The sequence below is a fragment of the Sebastes fasciatus genome, chromosome 16 (assembly GCF_043250625.1).
Source record: "Sebastes fasciatus isolate fSebFas1 chromosome 16, fSebFas1.pri, whole genome shotgun sequence".
Classification (NCBI taxonomy): domain Eukaryota; kingdom Metazoa; phylum Chordata; class Actinopteri; order Perciformes; family Sebastidae; genus Sebastes; species Sebastes fasciatus.
In genome coordinates, this window is record NC_133810.1 from 21,181,590 (window position 1) to 21,196,623 (window position 15,034).

At 41.5% G+C, this 15,034-nt stretch overlaps 1 protein-coding gene across 5 annotated transcripts in view; it reads left to right on the forward strand.

The window, feature by feature from the left end:
- Window positions 1–15,034, forward strand: part of gria3a (glutamate receptor, ionotropic, AMPA 3a) — an 85,525-nt gene that overhangs the window by 49,080 nt on the left and 21,411 nt on the right. For all 5 annotated transcript variants that reach the window (XR_012590390.1, XM_074611477.1, XM_074611478.1 and 2 more), the window contains exons 5-11: window positions 4,550–4,603; window positions 4,837–4,998; window positions 5,392–5,559; window positions 6,929–7,033; window positions 9,918–10,025; window positions 11,980–12,186; window positions 13,604–13,977. Coding sequence is in view for 4 of the 5 variants with exons in the window: in XM_074611477.1 (XP_074467578.1) it covers window positions 4,550–4,603; window positions 4,837–4,998; window positions 5,392–5,559; window positions 6,929–7,033; window positions 9,918–10,025; window positions 11,980–12,186; window positions 13,604–13,977 (1,178 nt within the window). In the remaining variant the exon portion in view is untranslated. The remainder of the gene's footprint in view (window positions 1–4,549; window positions 4,604–4,836; window positions 4,999–5,391; window positions 5,560–6,928; window positions 7,034–9,917; window positions 10,026–11,979; window positions 12,187–13,603; window positions 13,978–15,034) is intronic.

The window sequence follows — 15,034 nt, forward strand, 5'->3', positions numbered from 1 at the left end:
CATTATGCCCTGTTTTGAGTAGCGCAACAATAATTAATTGACTGGTGAAAGGGGACAGTCATCAACCTTAGGATGCCCGTTCCAGTTCTCAAGAAGGCAGATGACAAATCACTGTAACAAAGAGAAACCTCAATCAGTGGGAAGAGAGTCAAATCCTCTTGAAGGCACTTGGGCAGACATCCAGCTCTGCACAGGACTGTGGCTCCAGTCTGCTTAATTAGAGTCGATTCCCGCTGGAATATTTAGGCAGATCGTCCCACAGCACGGCCTGGCTCAGGCCTGCTTCAAGTGGCACAGCACAGACCTGCTTGTCCAGACAGGCGGGCAGGAGGAGCCCTGAGGATGGACCAATAGTGATAATTGAGACCTGAGAAAACCTCTTTCTGTCTGTCCCTCCTCCTGTTTCCTCCACAGCAGAAGGAGATGGGCCCATATTTCTGATTATATCCTCCACAGAGAGGTGAATACTAATGTAAAGATGTAACATGAGTCTGTGTGCTGGGTTTATTTGGCTGTGAGCTATGATTCATTTGATTTTATTGCACTTGTGAGGGTTGGAACATAATGTGCTGTGTTTTATTTTTAACTGCAGAGTTTAGGACACAGTCCTGGTTTGAAGATTGGACAGTTGATCAGAAATGTGCATCACGTCGCTTGCGTGAATATATGTCAAGCAAAACAGGGACCCACACTTTAAGTCATTGCTCCATAGAGTTACTAGTGATCGAAAATTCCACAGGGTACCTTTAAATTGAAAATATTTATCAAAGTTGTCATTTTCTCAGTCAAAACGACATGCCATGTTTTGTGCCCATCATAAAAACCAACACATTTTGGGAAATGCTTATGTCATTCAACCTCCTTGGTTGGACTCATCAAAGATCCACTTTGGACTGAGAACAATAACTGTAAGAAAATATGACAGGGCATGGCACTTAGACTATCCTTTCCATTCAATGAGCATTAAAAATGTAGGAGCCAGTCAGTACAATCAGTGCTGCAGGTTCCTTCTCGCTTACAGGTCTTCTTTTCCCTCGAGCTGTTTGAAGAAGCCGTTTTGTGAGAAATGGATTTTGACAGAGAGGAAGAACTGAGTCCCGTGACAATAAAAGTGGCGCTCTCTCGGTGACGGTAGTGCCTGACCTCTTCCAGGTTCCTGGTGGTTTCACATGCTCACAAAAAGCGATTATCCCAGGGGACCATGAAACTGGAGCATCAGGATCCTAAAAATATTTGTTATGCCCAGATGCTTTTTCCAGAACAGCACTGCAAACAGAGGAATGGAGCAAATCCCACAGCAAATCAAATGAAATAATCCTTTACAGGAACATGTGTACTGCTCATGTAGCGGCAGAAAAAAATGCTCTCGGTATGTAGCTGTTTTTTTGAAGGTCATATTTTTCTGATTTAGTTTATCTTCAGAGAGTTTACTTAAAGGGTCAGTGTGTAGCATTTCGGGGATCTATTAGCAGAAATGGAATATAATATTCATAACTATGTTTTCATTAGTGTATAATCACCTGAAACTAAGAATCATTGTGTTTTTGTTAGCTTAGATTGAACCCTTCATATCTACATAGGGAGCGGGTCCTCTTCGCCATGTTTTTACAGTAACCCAGAATGGACAAACCAAACACTGGCTCAAGAGAGAGCATTTCGCGTTTTTACATTACCCTCAAGAGAGAGCCTTTCGCGTTTTTACATTACCCGAAGGCCACTGTAGTTCTCCGACACATGAAACTGCGGTAACGTGAGCTTCAGAGTGCAAAACCGTGGTACTGCCAGTCGCCGTCTGCCTTCTGTTGCTCCTACAGTAGTGTCATTATGGTGAGGATGGCCTCTGAGCAAGGCGAACGGCATTACCGCGGGTTTGCACTCGGCGGCTCACGTTACTGCAGTCTTGGAAAGGGAGGAGAGAGCAGAGGAGGGAGCGGAGGAGTGAGCAGAGAAGTGAACGGAGGGTTACTCAGTTGGTTGCAATCTGCAACTACACCACTAGATGTCGCCAAATCCTACACACTGTACCTTTAACAGAAAGATATTCATGACCTAATATTTTTAAGAACTTTGGTCAACCAATCAGTTGTGAAGTCTAATTATGCTAACATTTATTTATTTTACGAAAGCTGAATATTGCCACAATATACAAAGTTTTCTGATTGTAATATGTTGTCAATATGATAAATTATATATAACTGCATTGTATATTTGTAGAAATTATTATATCAGTATGATTTTTAGATGTTCACAATGAAAACACAATGACTTATTATGGAAAACCAGAGTGATAGCAATTTAGAATTTGAAAAAAAAAATAGTAATTTGGTGGAAACTGAACATTTTGTGTTAGCTTTTCATAGCTTTTGCATCTATCAGGAATTTATTTGTTTCCCTCATGGTTTAATCATTAAGTGTTCTCACTATGCACTGTAGCTACACTACAACCTATGCATGTCAATCAGAGCTTGTGCAGTTTTAAGTCTGGTGTTGGCTCACTGATCAAACAAGAACCACCTCCCGGTGTCATCCAACCAGATATCCCGACTTTAAAGTAGTTGTCAGTCTCTGTCTTGCTGCCAACCAGATGACTACCAATGCGGCTGTCAGGGGAATTTCTTTCTTTTTTTTTTGTTCATGCAAGTCAAAACATTTTCATGTTGTCTTGAAAAGAAATAGTTGACACGAAAGCCAAGTGGTAAATCTATCAACGAGATGTGCATGAAAGTATATAAAATCAACAGTGAATGACAACATGACCATTTAGATGCTAAAATGCATTTGCTTTACATCACAGCTTTTTATTAATTACATTGAATATTTGAATCATGGCTGAAGGAGCTTGTAGCATTTAACACTAGGCTGTGGTTTAATAAACCAAGAAACATACGATGTGTTTATGAACTTCCTTGGCATTCCATATAACTTTGACCTTTCTTGTTCTCCAGTAGACTACCAAATGAAATAGAAACTCCCACATTACTTGTTTTCATGCACCTCGTAGCTACAGTAAGCAATAAATGTTTGCAGTTGATTATTTTCTAACAACTAAACGCGGTTTCAGTCAGAAACAGCAGTTGAGTTGAGGTGTCAGTTTAGGATGCTCACGTAGAAGTGTGAAGTCTTGTACTTTCTGCCTGAGTGTGCTGGTGACAAACGGGAGTTGTAGCCAGTCACTCCAGGCACTGCAGCTTCATTAAGTGCTCGCTGTGTTGCTGCACTTGGGTCACTGCGGCTCCCTCTCACATGGATGAATAGCGAATGGAAAGCTTTTCAAGACAATTTGGAAGACAATAAGCAGAGAAGCTTCCAGGATTTCTTTGTTGGCTTATGAGGAAAACGCAGGATGTGGTGGTGGTGGGGCTTTCAGAGTCGGTGGTGAGAGGTGCAAAATGTCGAAGACAATGAAATCATTTTAGCATTTCTGAGGCAGGTAATTGGATTTATTGTTGAGATTTGTCAGAGTGTATAAGCCGGCCGGAGAGCCAACCTTGGAGCATCAAGGACGTTCCCTCTCTAGAGACAATTACAAGACATTAAGGCAAGGAGTAAGCAGAGGGGTTTAAAGTGCACAGGTGTGAATGAAAGCACAGGTGTGAGACTGCATGCACTGAATAATAAGAAACTGGACGATTGTTACATCATTGTACGCCAGACCTTAATGAAAAATATGGAAATAGCACTAGAAATGTACCACAGGGATGCGTGTCCTTGTTGCAGTGCTGCTGTAAAATTTCTCATCTGTATTCAAGTCCTCTATAAAATCTCTCCAACATGATATCACTATCACTCTGGACATTTAACATTTAGCTGATTTCAGTGCCTGAGCACACTTATATCAAAACTGTGGGGGAGTGTAGAAAGTGAAAAGACAGAGAGGGAAAAAAAGCAACTATCCACCCCCACAGTATCTTTTTGAAGCTTGGTACTCAGCGATGGAGAGTCAGAAGCGAGGGAGATATGGAGAGAGAAAGAGAGTTCGTGTGAAGAGAGAGAGAGAGAGAGAGAGAGAGAGAGAGAGAGAGAGAGAGAGAGAGAGAGAGAGAGAGAAGGTTTGGCTGGTGAAGAAGTTTAAAGAAATCAGCAAGTGGTGCTCTCGCTGTGTCTGCTCGCTCAGACAGGTGCTGTACAACGTTTTGGGTTTAATTAAGTCTAGTGTGCGACTGAGACGGGCGGAGCAGGAAGAGGCAGACTGTAGAGCATAGGCAGCTGCAGAGAGAGAGAATGAAAGAGAGAGGGAGGTTTGCAGAGCCTTGACCTTATTTTACATGTTGAAGTTAATGGAAAGGAACAAGCGCTGTCATCACAGTTTCTCCCCCACACACACACACACACACGCACACACCAATGTACAAATGTGCTCACATGCACCTTCTCTCGCCTTTGCTAATGTCGCTCTGAAATGTCTTCCTTTTATTTATTTATTTCTACCAACCACTCTGTGTTATGAAATCAAACGTCTTTGTCATTTCTGAATCTCAGCCCTCTAAGTGTTCTCGGTGTTATGAGATGTGAAAGTGACTCACTGTGTGTCTCCTCCTGCGACTTGTAGGTGGTGACCTCGGGAAAAAACAGCAGAGGATACCATTATATCCTCGCCAACCTGGTGAGAGCTCACAACATGAAACAATCCAACGAAGCCCAGAACAACACCGCTGAGTGTGATGCAATGCAGTGCAAATAAATGCAACACTCTCTGTAGTATCTCAATATGTAGTTATGATAGACTAACAATTAAACTAAGTAATAAGCAAATGATGGGCAAGCTAAAGCATTTTTTTTCTTTGATGCTAATGATCCCTCATTCCACTACCAGCCACTTGTGCTCTTTACTCTCAGGGTTTTTCCAACATGAGCCTGGACAGGGTCTTTTCTGGTGGGGCCAACATCACAGGCTTCCAGATCATCAACCCAGACAGCCCCATCGTCCAGCAGTTCCTCCAGCGCTGGGAGCGCCTGGATGAAAGAGAATTTCCAGAAGCCAAAAACACTCCACTGAAGGTCAGTGAGGCATGGCTGCCGATGCTGCAGTTAGATTTTATTTAACATCTTCAAAGACACATTTTCTCCCCCCCACCCCCACTCTGCCTCCAAGTTTTTAGGTAGTAACTGCTGAAATCAGAGAAAATATGTCAATCTGAATCTCTTCAGTGAGAGCTGCTGAAATAACTTGTCACCTGCTTGCCCTTGAATAGAGGCGTCTTTCATACATGCGCAATTTTTATGTCAATCATATTGTGAGGCTTTGATTTTATTTTTTTACTTTTTACATCACTGCTCTCTGTGTTCATACACCAAGTACTGCCACAGAGATGATAACCTTGCTTTGATAGCAGTGCAGTTTACATGATGTCAGTGGTGCGTCACTGGGGTTTCTTGTGGCCTTTGTCTCAGTACACATCAGCGCTGACCCACGATGCCATCCTCGTGATCGCGGAGGCCTTCCGGTACCTGCGGCGCCAGCGAGTAGATGTGTCTCGCAGGGGGAGCGCGGGTGACTGCCTCGCCAACCCCGCTGTGCCCTGGAGCCAAGGCATCGACATAGAAAGAGCCCTCAAAATGGTAAGACCGAGGGCATTCGCAGTCTCTCTGAACGGCTCTGCTTTTTCTTTTATTTATTCTGCAGTTTCATCTTTGGTATATACCTACAGCTTAATGATTAATCAATTATTAGATTAGTTATCAACTATTAAATTAATCGCCAACTATTTTAATAATCAATTAGTCGCAATAAGTAATTTTTTAAGAAAAAAACAAGTCAAAATTCTCTGATTCCAGCTTCTTAAATGTGAATATTTCCTGGTTTCTTTACTCCTCTATGACAGTAAACTGAATATCTTTGAGTTGTGAGCAAAACAAGACATTTTAGGACGTCCTCTTGGGCTTTGGGAAACACTGACATTTCTCACCATTTTCTGACATTTATAGACCAAACAACTAATCAATTATCGGCAATGAAAATAATAGTTAGTTGCAGCCCTGTTTATTACCTCTTCACTCTATTCTGCTTCAAAAGTTATTGTAATACTATTGTAATCCAGCACCATGTTTCATTCCATGCAGCATGTTAGAACAGTATTTTAAATATCATCTCTCTCTTCATCTGTTTGTGTCAGCAAATAGTGAAAGCAATGTTTATGTTCACTTCCACCAGTTTTGTGCACTTGCCTTAGGCCTCCTCCTCTGTTGAGTGATGGCTTCTCTACTTTGGCATAGATGGCCTCTTCCACTCCTTTTTCAAACCATCTTCACCTATCTTCCACCTACAGTGCTGTCCTGGCATACCTGCCCAGGAGATTAAACAACCATTCACACTTGACCTCACTGGACAGTAATACACACCTGACATCAACTGACTCTAACAACTCCAACGACCCATGTGGCAGTCATTCACACTAGGCATCAGCTGACTCTAACGACCCGTAACTACAGTCGTCACACCTAGGAGCACCAATGTACTGAGTGGTTTCTATATTCTTGCTAACGACCCCACAGAGGTTAAATTCCTGGGTTCCCCTACCATTCAGCCAGAACTAAAGAAGCTTCTTGGATGAGAAGTGAAACGTCTTCAAGAATCTTAACCAAGTCCAGTTGCTGCTGATTTAACCCTTACTCGGATACCATGACCTGGATGAATGAGAACCTTCACAAACGTTAACGTGTTATTATTGTGTTAACTTTGACAGCCCTAGTCCAATCCCAAACCTCACAGTCACTCCAAATTTGCCTGCCTTAACACTTGCCTCTCCAATAGACTGGGATTATGAAAACACGATGCTTTGAGAAATATGTATTTAACACACCAAAAGACGCTGGAGAGAACTTTAGACGCCATATATCAAGACCGTTTTTCACATGTTTTCATGTGGTGTTTGCTCACCTGTTGTACCATAGGAACAAGTGTTATCACTCTTTCTTTTCTTTTTGGCAGGTCCAAGTACAAGGTATGACAGGAAACATCCAGTTTGACACATTTGGTCGACGAGCTAATTACACGATTGATGTGTACGAGATGAAGACAGGAGGTCCCAGGAAGGTAAGTGAGCGGAAACATCTATCATAATTTAATTAATGTGTAATGAAACACCTTAAGCAGGATTAGCATATGATATAGATATTAGCGCTGTATGTTTTGATTACATTAACATAAATACAGACAAGTTTCAAGCAGCCCTGTGATGGGGATTTTACTTTCTCTTGGCATGTTGGCAGTACATGAGTAGTAAGGCTGGTTCTGATTTGGACAGACACTGCCAGTACTCAGTCTTGCAGATCCAGCCCAAATCATGTGAGCTCATGTCCCTTCTGAGATTTGAATCTGGAAAACATCCACTGAGAATCAGTCGAGCCCTGCAGATGGAAGCTAAACCAATCTACATCTCTGGGGAGCCGTAGTTTAGATGATGACATGGCTCAAAACTCAGAAACATCACGAACAGCTATTTAAACTACATGTTGCTGCTACTAAATGAGGCATTACTCTGCTACTGCGGGGCCTATTTATTGCCTCAAACTTATTCAGAAACAGATCACAGTCGGTAATTTAGAAGAACTTTGGTGTTTCAACTTCTACAATTTGATGCTAAAGCCGCTGACAGCCCAGCAAGTGGTGCATCTGTCCAATCAGGTGTCTGACAGGTTCATGCTGATGCCTGAATGAACTGTCAATCACAATTGCAAATGCCTATGGAGTGTAGGCACACAACAAGCAATGTGTAATTTGTGGGCTTGCTATGAAAGATTATAAGTAGCTGATATATTTTGTGTATTATGATGTGTATGTGTTTATTTAAATGTGACTTTTTGAAGTTCAGTCCAGTTTCCACCATTTTCCTTGAGGAAATTCTCCGACATGGCCTTTAAACCACCATCACAGTCAAACTCTTGATTAAACCTGACTAAAATGAAGCTGCTAGAGGTGGGTTAGCAGCTCTTGTAAGGCAGGCTTAACTGCTTCTGTCCAGACTTGCACCTGCCTCTGGAGCATTAAAGTGCACCTGAAATTAAATTGCATGTTTACTTTATGCTACAGCATGTAAATGAGATGTCCTTTGTCGTCTTTCGAGGAAATCAGTATCCAAAAGGGGAGGAATTAACATTTTTGGTCATGTAGCCAATAAAAACATTTTATTTTACACTCTATTTGAATACATATCAGCCGGAGAGAAACGAGCTAAGGACTGGGAATCGCAGCACACATTAGCTTTCAGTGTCCATTTTGTCTACAAGCGTGGACACATCATGTCTTGTTTTGCGCCCTGGCTTGCTAAACGAGCTAGCAAACAACCGGGGGAGTAGTGCACTCACTCGGGCAGAAAAGTAATTTAGCTGTTTAGCTTGACAGCTGTAACACAAGTCAATGTCTGTTAGTTTAGATGCTGAATGATTTGGTCCTTTTCTTCAATACCACTAACAAAACACGGTCTATCCCCTTATTAGCTTGTAAGCTCCAATTACCAGAACTAGTCTGTTCACAAGCATGTGCATCGACCCACCTCCTCAGAGGCTTGGAGGCTAAAGGTCATTTTTGATATATGTCCAAAGTTTTTCCTACTTTCAATAATAATGAAAAAAATATTACCAATAAATTTGAAAATCACTTTGACGATGATTTTTGACAGCAAGAATGGAATAGTTTCAGTTGGACTTTTACAATGATGTATCTCCAGATACTGGGTGACTCGCTGCACCCACATGATCTCTCAGTGTTATTGGGCTTTCTATAATTGGACAGGCCAAAGGCAAAAATAATCCTGTGTGAAATAGAAGTGTTAGAAAATATCGAAAATATTGAGTATCACAATGTTATATTTTATGATACTGTATTGATTCTCAAAAACACTGCATCGATTAGTAATAATAGTTCACACGCAAAGATTGACACAGTCAATACTTTATTTAATTTGCAAAGATATGCGCCCTCTTAGTGTATGTGCCCTCTCAAGGTAGTGTTATAAGGCTATAATGCAAGTGCAGATCCCACTGTACTGATTGCATCAAAAGTAACTTTTTTTAACTATGCATATGGTGGTGTGTTCTTAATGCTATGACAGTTTTCCTAGAATTAGATTTAAAAAATCGCAATATATCGCCTTGGCTACAGTAGCGCAATATATCACAGTATATTGAATCGTAACCCCTATATCATGATACATATCGTATCGCCAGATTCCTGCCAATACACAGCCCTAGTCTGAAAACACACTCACACCCACAATGCTATGTCTCGGCTAGCTCCCCGACCCTTAACTCTTGACAAGGTCCCCACAAAAGTTTTCACCAAAAAAGGAGGTGGCCCCACACTGTCCTCATAGTTCAGCTCACAAGGCAACATACATCACAGCGGCCCACACATCCCAACTCAGTGTGAGACAATCTGCAGTGACAACAGTGAGTGAGTATCGTGCATCGCAGCTACCAGAAGTCGGAGACTTCGTCTTGGCCGAAACCATCATAGTGTAACAGAAATAAACATAATGCAGCCACTGGAATCATCTCAGGTTCAGTAGACACAGTAGGCCAGTGTTTGTTTTTGTGTTGCTTTATACTGTGTGTCCTGCGTGTTAGTATTAATAGAACAGTACTGCACTGGCTAGATAAGGCACATTTAGACTATTAGATTTGTCTTGCTGGTATTAATTTTATCAGTCTTTGAGTGCTCTATTGGTGCTGCTTTCTTGTTATGTAAGAGGACATTTGCTGAGCCGGGAATAGCTTACGCCTACTCTGCTGAAGTGTGGCCCAGGTGAAGTGAGAAGCACCACTACAAGCTTTTTATAAAATCCTACATCAGGCAAAACTAACACTGTCTCCTGCTGTACAGATAAAGCAGACCAACTCGCACAAACTTGGAGGCTTTACTGTAAAAAAAATGTCTTTCTGCTTCTTGTAATAACTGTGAACCTTTGTGTCCTTTTCAGATTGGCTACTGGAATGAGTACGAAAAATTTGTATATATTATGGATCAGCAAGTCACCAACGAGTCCTCTTCTGTGGAAAACCGAACAATTGTGGTCACTACTATTATGGTACACTCTCAAGCAGGTTTTAAGTGTTTCACCTAAAGATTTCTGCCACTCAAGGTCAAGGTGTCCATTGTTGCAATCTGTCCTGGGAGGGTAGAATTATTTTATTTTGCGTTGCTTTCCATCCACTCACTACATGTTGAAACAGTCGATTCACAAAGAGTGTTTCAACTGTATCCGTGTGGGTGCCAAAGCATTTTGGTTTTTTTTATTACGGTGGGCTGTTGTAGTAGTGACGTCACAATAACGGCTTTGGTAATAATAACTATAGATATAGACACCATCTGTGTACACATTCAGTGCATACGTAAGTAAAAGTGTTTCCCTCTCATTAAGTAAACTGTCAATGACGGCGGGGTAAACCAGCCGTGTCTCACTGGAGACATGAAATGATCTGCACACAAGGAGGACATAAACAACCAAAGTCTGAAACCTTAGGCTGTTTATCTCTTTTTTTTCAAATTCACTTTGGCACTGATGTATCTATCGTAGGTATCTCTAAAACCAGTGCTCCCAGTTCGCCAGGCTCAGGGTTAGACACAGTGCTAGTTACAGATCACAGGTTAGAAATCATCAGCCATTTTTAAATGTAAGATAAGGTGCTCCTTATCTTACATTTAAAACCACGGCCACATTCCTTCTGACTCTGCCTATTATGTTTCCATCTTAGACAAATTCAGAATGTAATAGTCATACATTCTCATTTCAATGTGTAGTAACTCATTATCCTCACGAGCAGGCAGGAAGTACAACACCAGCGAGAAAGGGAAAACAGAAGAGTAGTGTCACCGCATTATTTTCTCACTGCCAGGCATGCCTTTGATTTGAATAAAGATTATTTTAGACACATCACAATCACGTCATGAACTCCATGTTGCTTTTATTACATCCCATAACTTTAAAGTAAAAATGCCATATTTAATGAAAGACAATCCTATTATTATAGGGTGCGCTCTGTGAAATTGCCTCCACAGACTCTTTCATTGTTTTTTTTTGTAACATTGTACACGGCTGCAGAATAGAAGAGAAAGTAAAGAGAGAGTAGTTGGAACAACAAAGGAGTGAAACTGTTGGAAACATCACATACTGTAATAGTCTATGAAGATGACTTTGATTGTTAGTCAAATAACCTCTGAAAAACATGTTCATGCCGTTACGACAAAGTAAATCACCATTGCTGAATATCCTCAAGGTGACGTTAGTTCATCAAGAAGAGGTTTGATGGCAAACATGTTTCACATTTTGGAGGAATTACATGACATTTTATTGAAATCCAAGGCACAGAGGTGATGTGGAATAGTCAAACGATATAATTAAGACACCAAGCAGATTATTTTATTGTCATGATAGTAACGAATGAAAAGAATCAGTATGACTTTTTATTTGGTCATACGACTACTCTTCTGATGTGGCTCACACATTTTCGCCCTTGATGATTGAATTAATCTCCATGTTTTTGATGTATCTCTCTGCCGTCACTGACGTTTACTTTATGAACTGGAAAAGTGTTCCATTCAGCTTGTCCTGCTCCTTGTGCCACGCTGACACAAAGCACATGCAACCCCCCGCCTATCACCCATTTCCACACATTTAGATTGCGGATGAGGCTTGCATGAGGGAGCCCTGAGATCCTGCTTTGCCTCCTTTTATACGTGTTAGATGCTTCGCTCCCCCCGCTGGCCCGTTTGGCCTCTTTTTCTCCAGCAGCGGCCCGCTTTTTTTAGTCTGTCGAGTCCCCCGATAACATGCCTGTAACTGATGCTGCGTAGATCCTTTTAACCTCTGCTCTGTTTATGTCTTTATGTCCCCCCACATCTGTTTTTGTTTGTCGCCCCAGCATGTGTGCTGCATGCTTACAGTACCAATCACAGCCTTGTATGACCCGTGAGGTCTGTGGCCACTCTGGTGGATGTGTGTGTTTCTTTACAATGAACTCAAAATGTTGTCTAATTAACAGGAAGCTCCGTATGTGATGTACAAGAAAAACCATATGCAGATGGATGGGAATGACAGATATGAAGGCTACTGTGTCGATTTAGCTTCTGAAATTGCAAAACATGTGGGGATAAGATATAAACTGTCAGTAGTCCCCGACGGGAAGTACGGAGCCAGAGATCCGGAGACCAAGACGTGGAACGGGATGGTGGGTGAACTGGTTTATGGGGTAAGTGTCAGTCCTTACCTGCTCATCTTTTATCATTTCCTGCTAACTAACCTTCAGATTTATTCAGATTATTGTAAAGCCTAGTCTTGAAATGTCTTCTACATATGAACGTAAGAGAGGTTTTTATAAAACTCACTCGGCCCATTTTTATTCAAAATTAACCATATGATGCAAGTTTATAGTGAATATTACCATGCAAAATATCAAAACTTCATCAGTTTCACTCTGTCCCTTCTCATCAGCCAAGTGAATTACTCCATGCCTAGGGGTTGTCTTTAAGCTGTAAAGATGGCAGAAGTTGGTGAAATAATGTTAAATTATTCCCCCGTGCTGTCATAATTTTACAGTTGTCCTACGCCTGATTAAAAGATAATGGTGATAATCTGTCGCCCAATTTAAAACATCGATGTTAAAATATGTTGTACTTTTAATAAAAGTGGGCTGAGTGGGTTTTTCTTCAACTGTAAAATCACCTAGACTGGTTGCCATGCATCTCATGGCTCACTCACACTTGAACTGGCTTTAACAAGACGATTTGCATCTTTTATGAGACCTCAGCTGCTGAATGAGTAATGTTAAAAATCTCACACGGCAGACTGGAATCTAAAAAGAAATCTGAATGCATACAGTGCTTCAGTGCAGGTTTCTCTATTTTAACACCTGTGGTTTCTGCTGTAAGGGCTATTTTACAGACCACTCTGCTCTCCTGCAGCCCTCCCAGTATTGATAGCTTAAACAGAAAGAGATTACTCCCTGTAATAAGCAAAATAGCCTCTGCTATATTTATTGCATCTAGACAGAATACTGGACACTTTTGGCTCCTAACTATATCTAAGATCCTTTGTAATAAATATTTCCATATTTTGAGGTTCAATTGCAATACCACCAAGCAAACGTTGTCACCACAGTGAGATACTAATTGACAAGCTTGTCAGGCGTTTGCAGAGGATCTGATGGAGGTGAATTTAACAGGCTGATTCACATTTCATGGACTGCTTGCATAAGCTCCTCCACCTCTGTCTTCCAACCCTCCGCTTGATTCATGGAGGAGATTTGGACTGAGACAAAGACATTAGCCAACACAAATGCTGAGTGACTCATTTTCAAATGGCAGATAGCCCTCTCACAGGCATTATCACAGGTCTATTCAGTATATTCTGAGCCGTCGCATTTCGCCATGTCCAATCTCTTTACTCCATGAATTCACTTTAAAGCTGAGTGCCTGGCCATCTATATGTGATTATAAGACAGTGTGACTTAGATATATATATATACTGTATATATGCTGTATATAGTCATGGTAATTGGTTTGACTTTGCGTTTATCAGTTTTTTCTTTACTAAATCAATATGTACACTTTGGTTGGTTATTTGTTCTGTAAGACTAACTCCCAGTGTGCCTGTTCCCATTTTCACAGAGAGCTGACATAGCCGTGGCTCCTCTGACTATAACGTTGGTACGGGAAGAAGTGATAGACTTCTCTAAGCCCTTTATGAGCTTGGGCATCTCCATTATGATTAAGAAGCCTCAAAAGTCCAAGCCTGGTGTGTTTTCCTTCCTGGACCCACTGGCCTATGAGATTTGGATGTGTATAGTTTTTGCCTATATCGGGGTGAGTGTGGTGCTCTTCCTGGTGAGCCGTTTCAGCCCTTACGAGTGGCATATGGACGAGAACGATGAGGCCAAAGACCCTCAGAGCCCCCCAGACCCTCCGAACGACTTTGGGATTTTTAATAGCCTGTGGTTCTCCCTGGGTGCCTTCATGCAGCAAGGATGCGATATCTCACCAAGGTTGGTTGTTGTGTGTACATTCTCCACCGCCCCTCACTTGTCCTCGTCATCTCTCTGCATTTTATAGTCCCACACATACATCTCCTTCCTGCCATGGTGCATATAGGTTATTTTGAGCTGCTGTCCACCTATCCTCCAGCTTCACTTCACTGCACTTTCCTCCCATTTCTCTCTCTGAGCAAACAAACCTCTGCTTTGAAACTGCATGTCGGCCCAGCAGTGATGCTTTGCATCCACAAAATAACTTATATCCACCATGCTGAGGGCTGTAAAATGCACAGGGGTCATCACATTTCATTCAAAGTAGCTGCTCAAATTCCTCATGACTCTTGGAGGGCTACCGTGTTTTTGCTGCATGTCCCATTTTACGGTCATCTCATCGGTGCATATAATGCATTTTGTGGGGGGAAAAAACATCATCAGCACCATAATTACATTCTGTATTTTCCCAATACAATGGTCATCCCCTCTATGTTCATCCATCCATCTCTTTACTCATCACTGTTGTGGTGTCCCCGACCTCTTCTTCAAGGATTCTTGCTTCCGTCATCCTTTCATCTGTGACTTTGGAAGATTGTATAGAAGCTGGTTGAAGACCAAGGAGAGGTTTTCACAGATTCAAATTAGTCTGACATTGAATGGAGCGATTGATGATGTGCCGCTGGAAAAATGTGGGGTTTATTTTGCATTCTTTCAGGTTTTATTCTTTCTTTAGGGAAACACACTAAGAGCAACCCTTTAAAGAGGACATATTAAGCTTATTTTCAAGGGCATTTCAGGTGTATTTTAGGTTTCTACTAGAACATGTTTACATGCTTTAATGTTCGAAAAACACTTTATTTTTCTCATACCGGCTGTGCTGCGGCACCTCTTTCCACCCTCTGTCTGAAATGCTCTGATTGAGCTCCTGCCACTGACAGTTACAGTCTTGATGGCGCAAACTAAACATACTGTAAGCTCAGGTACCTAGGTCTATAGTTATAACTATATCATAACTCTAGTCAATGCCATGAAGTAGCAAAACAAGTTATCAATCAATTAAGCAGCAAATTGGGGA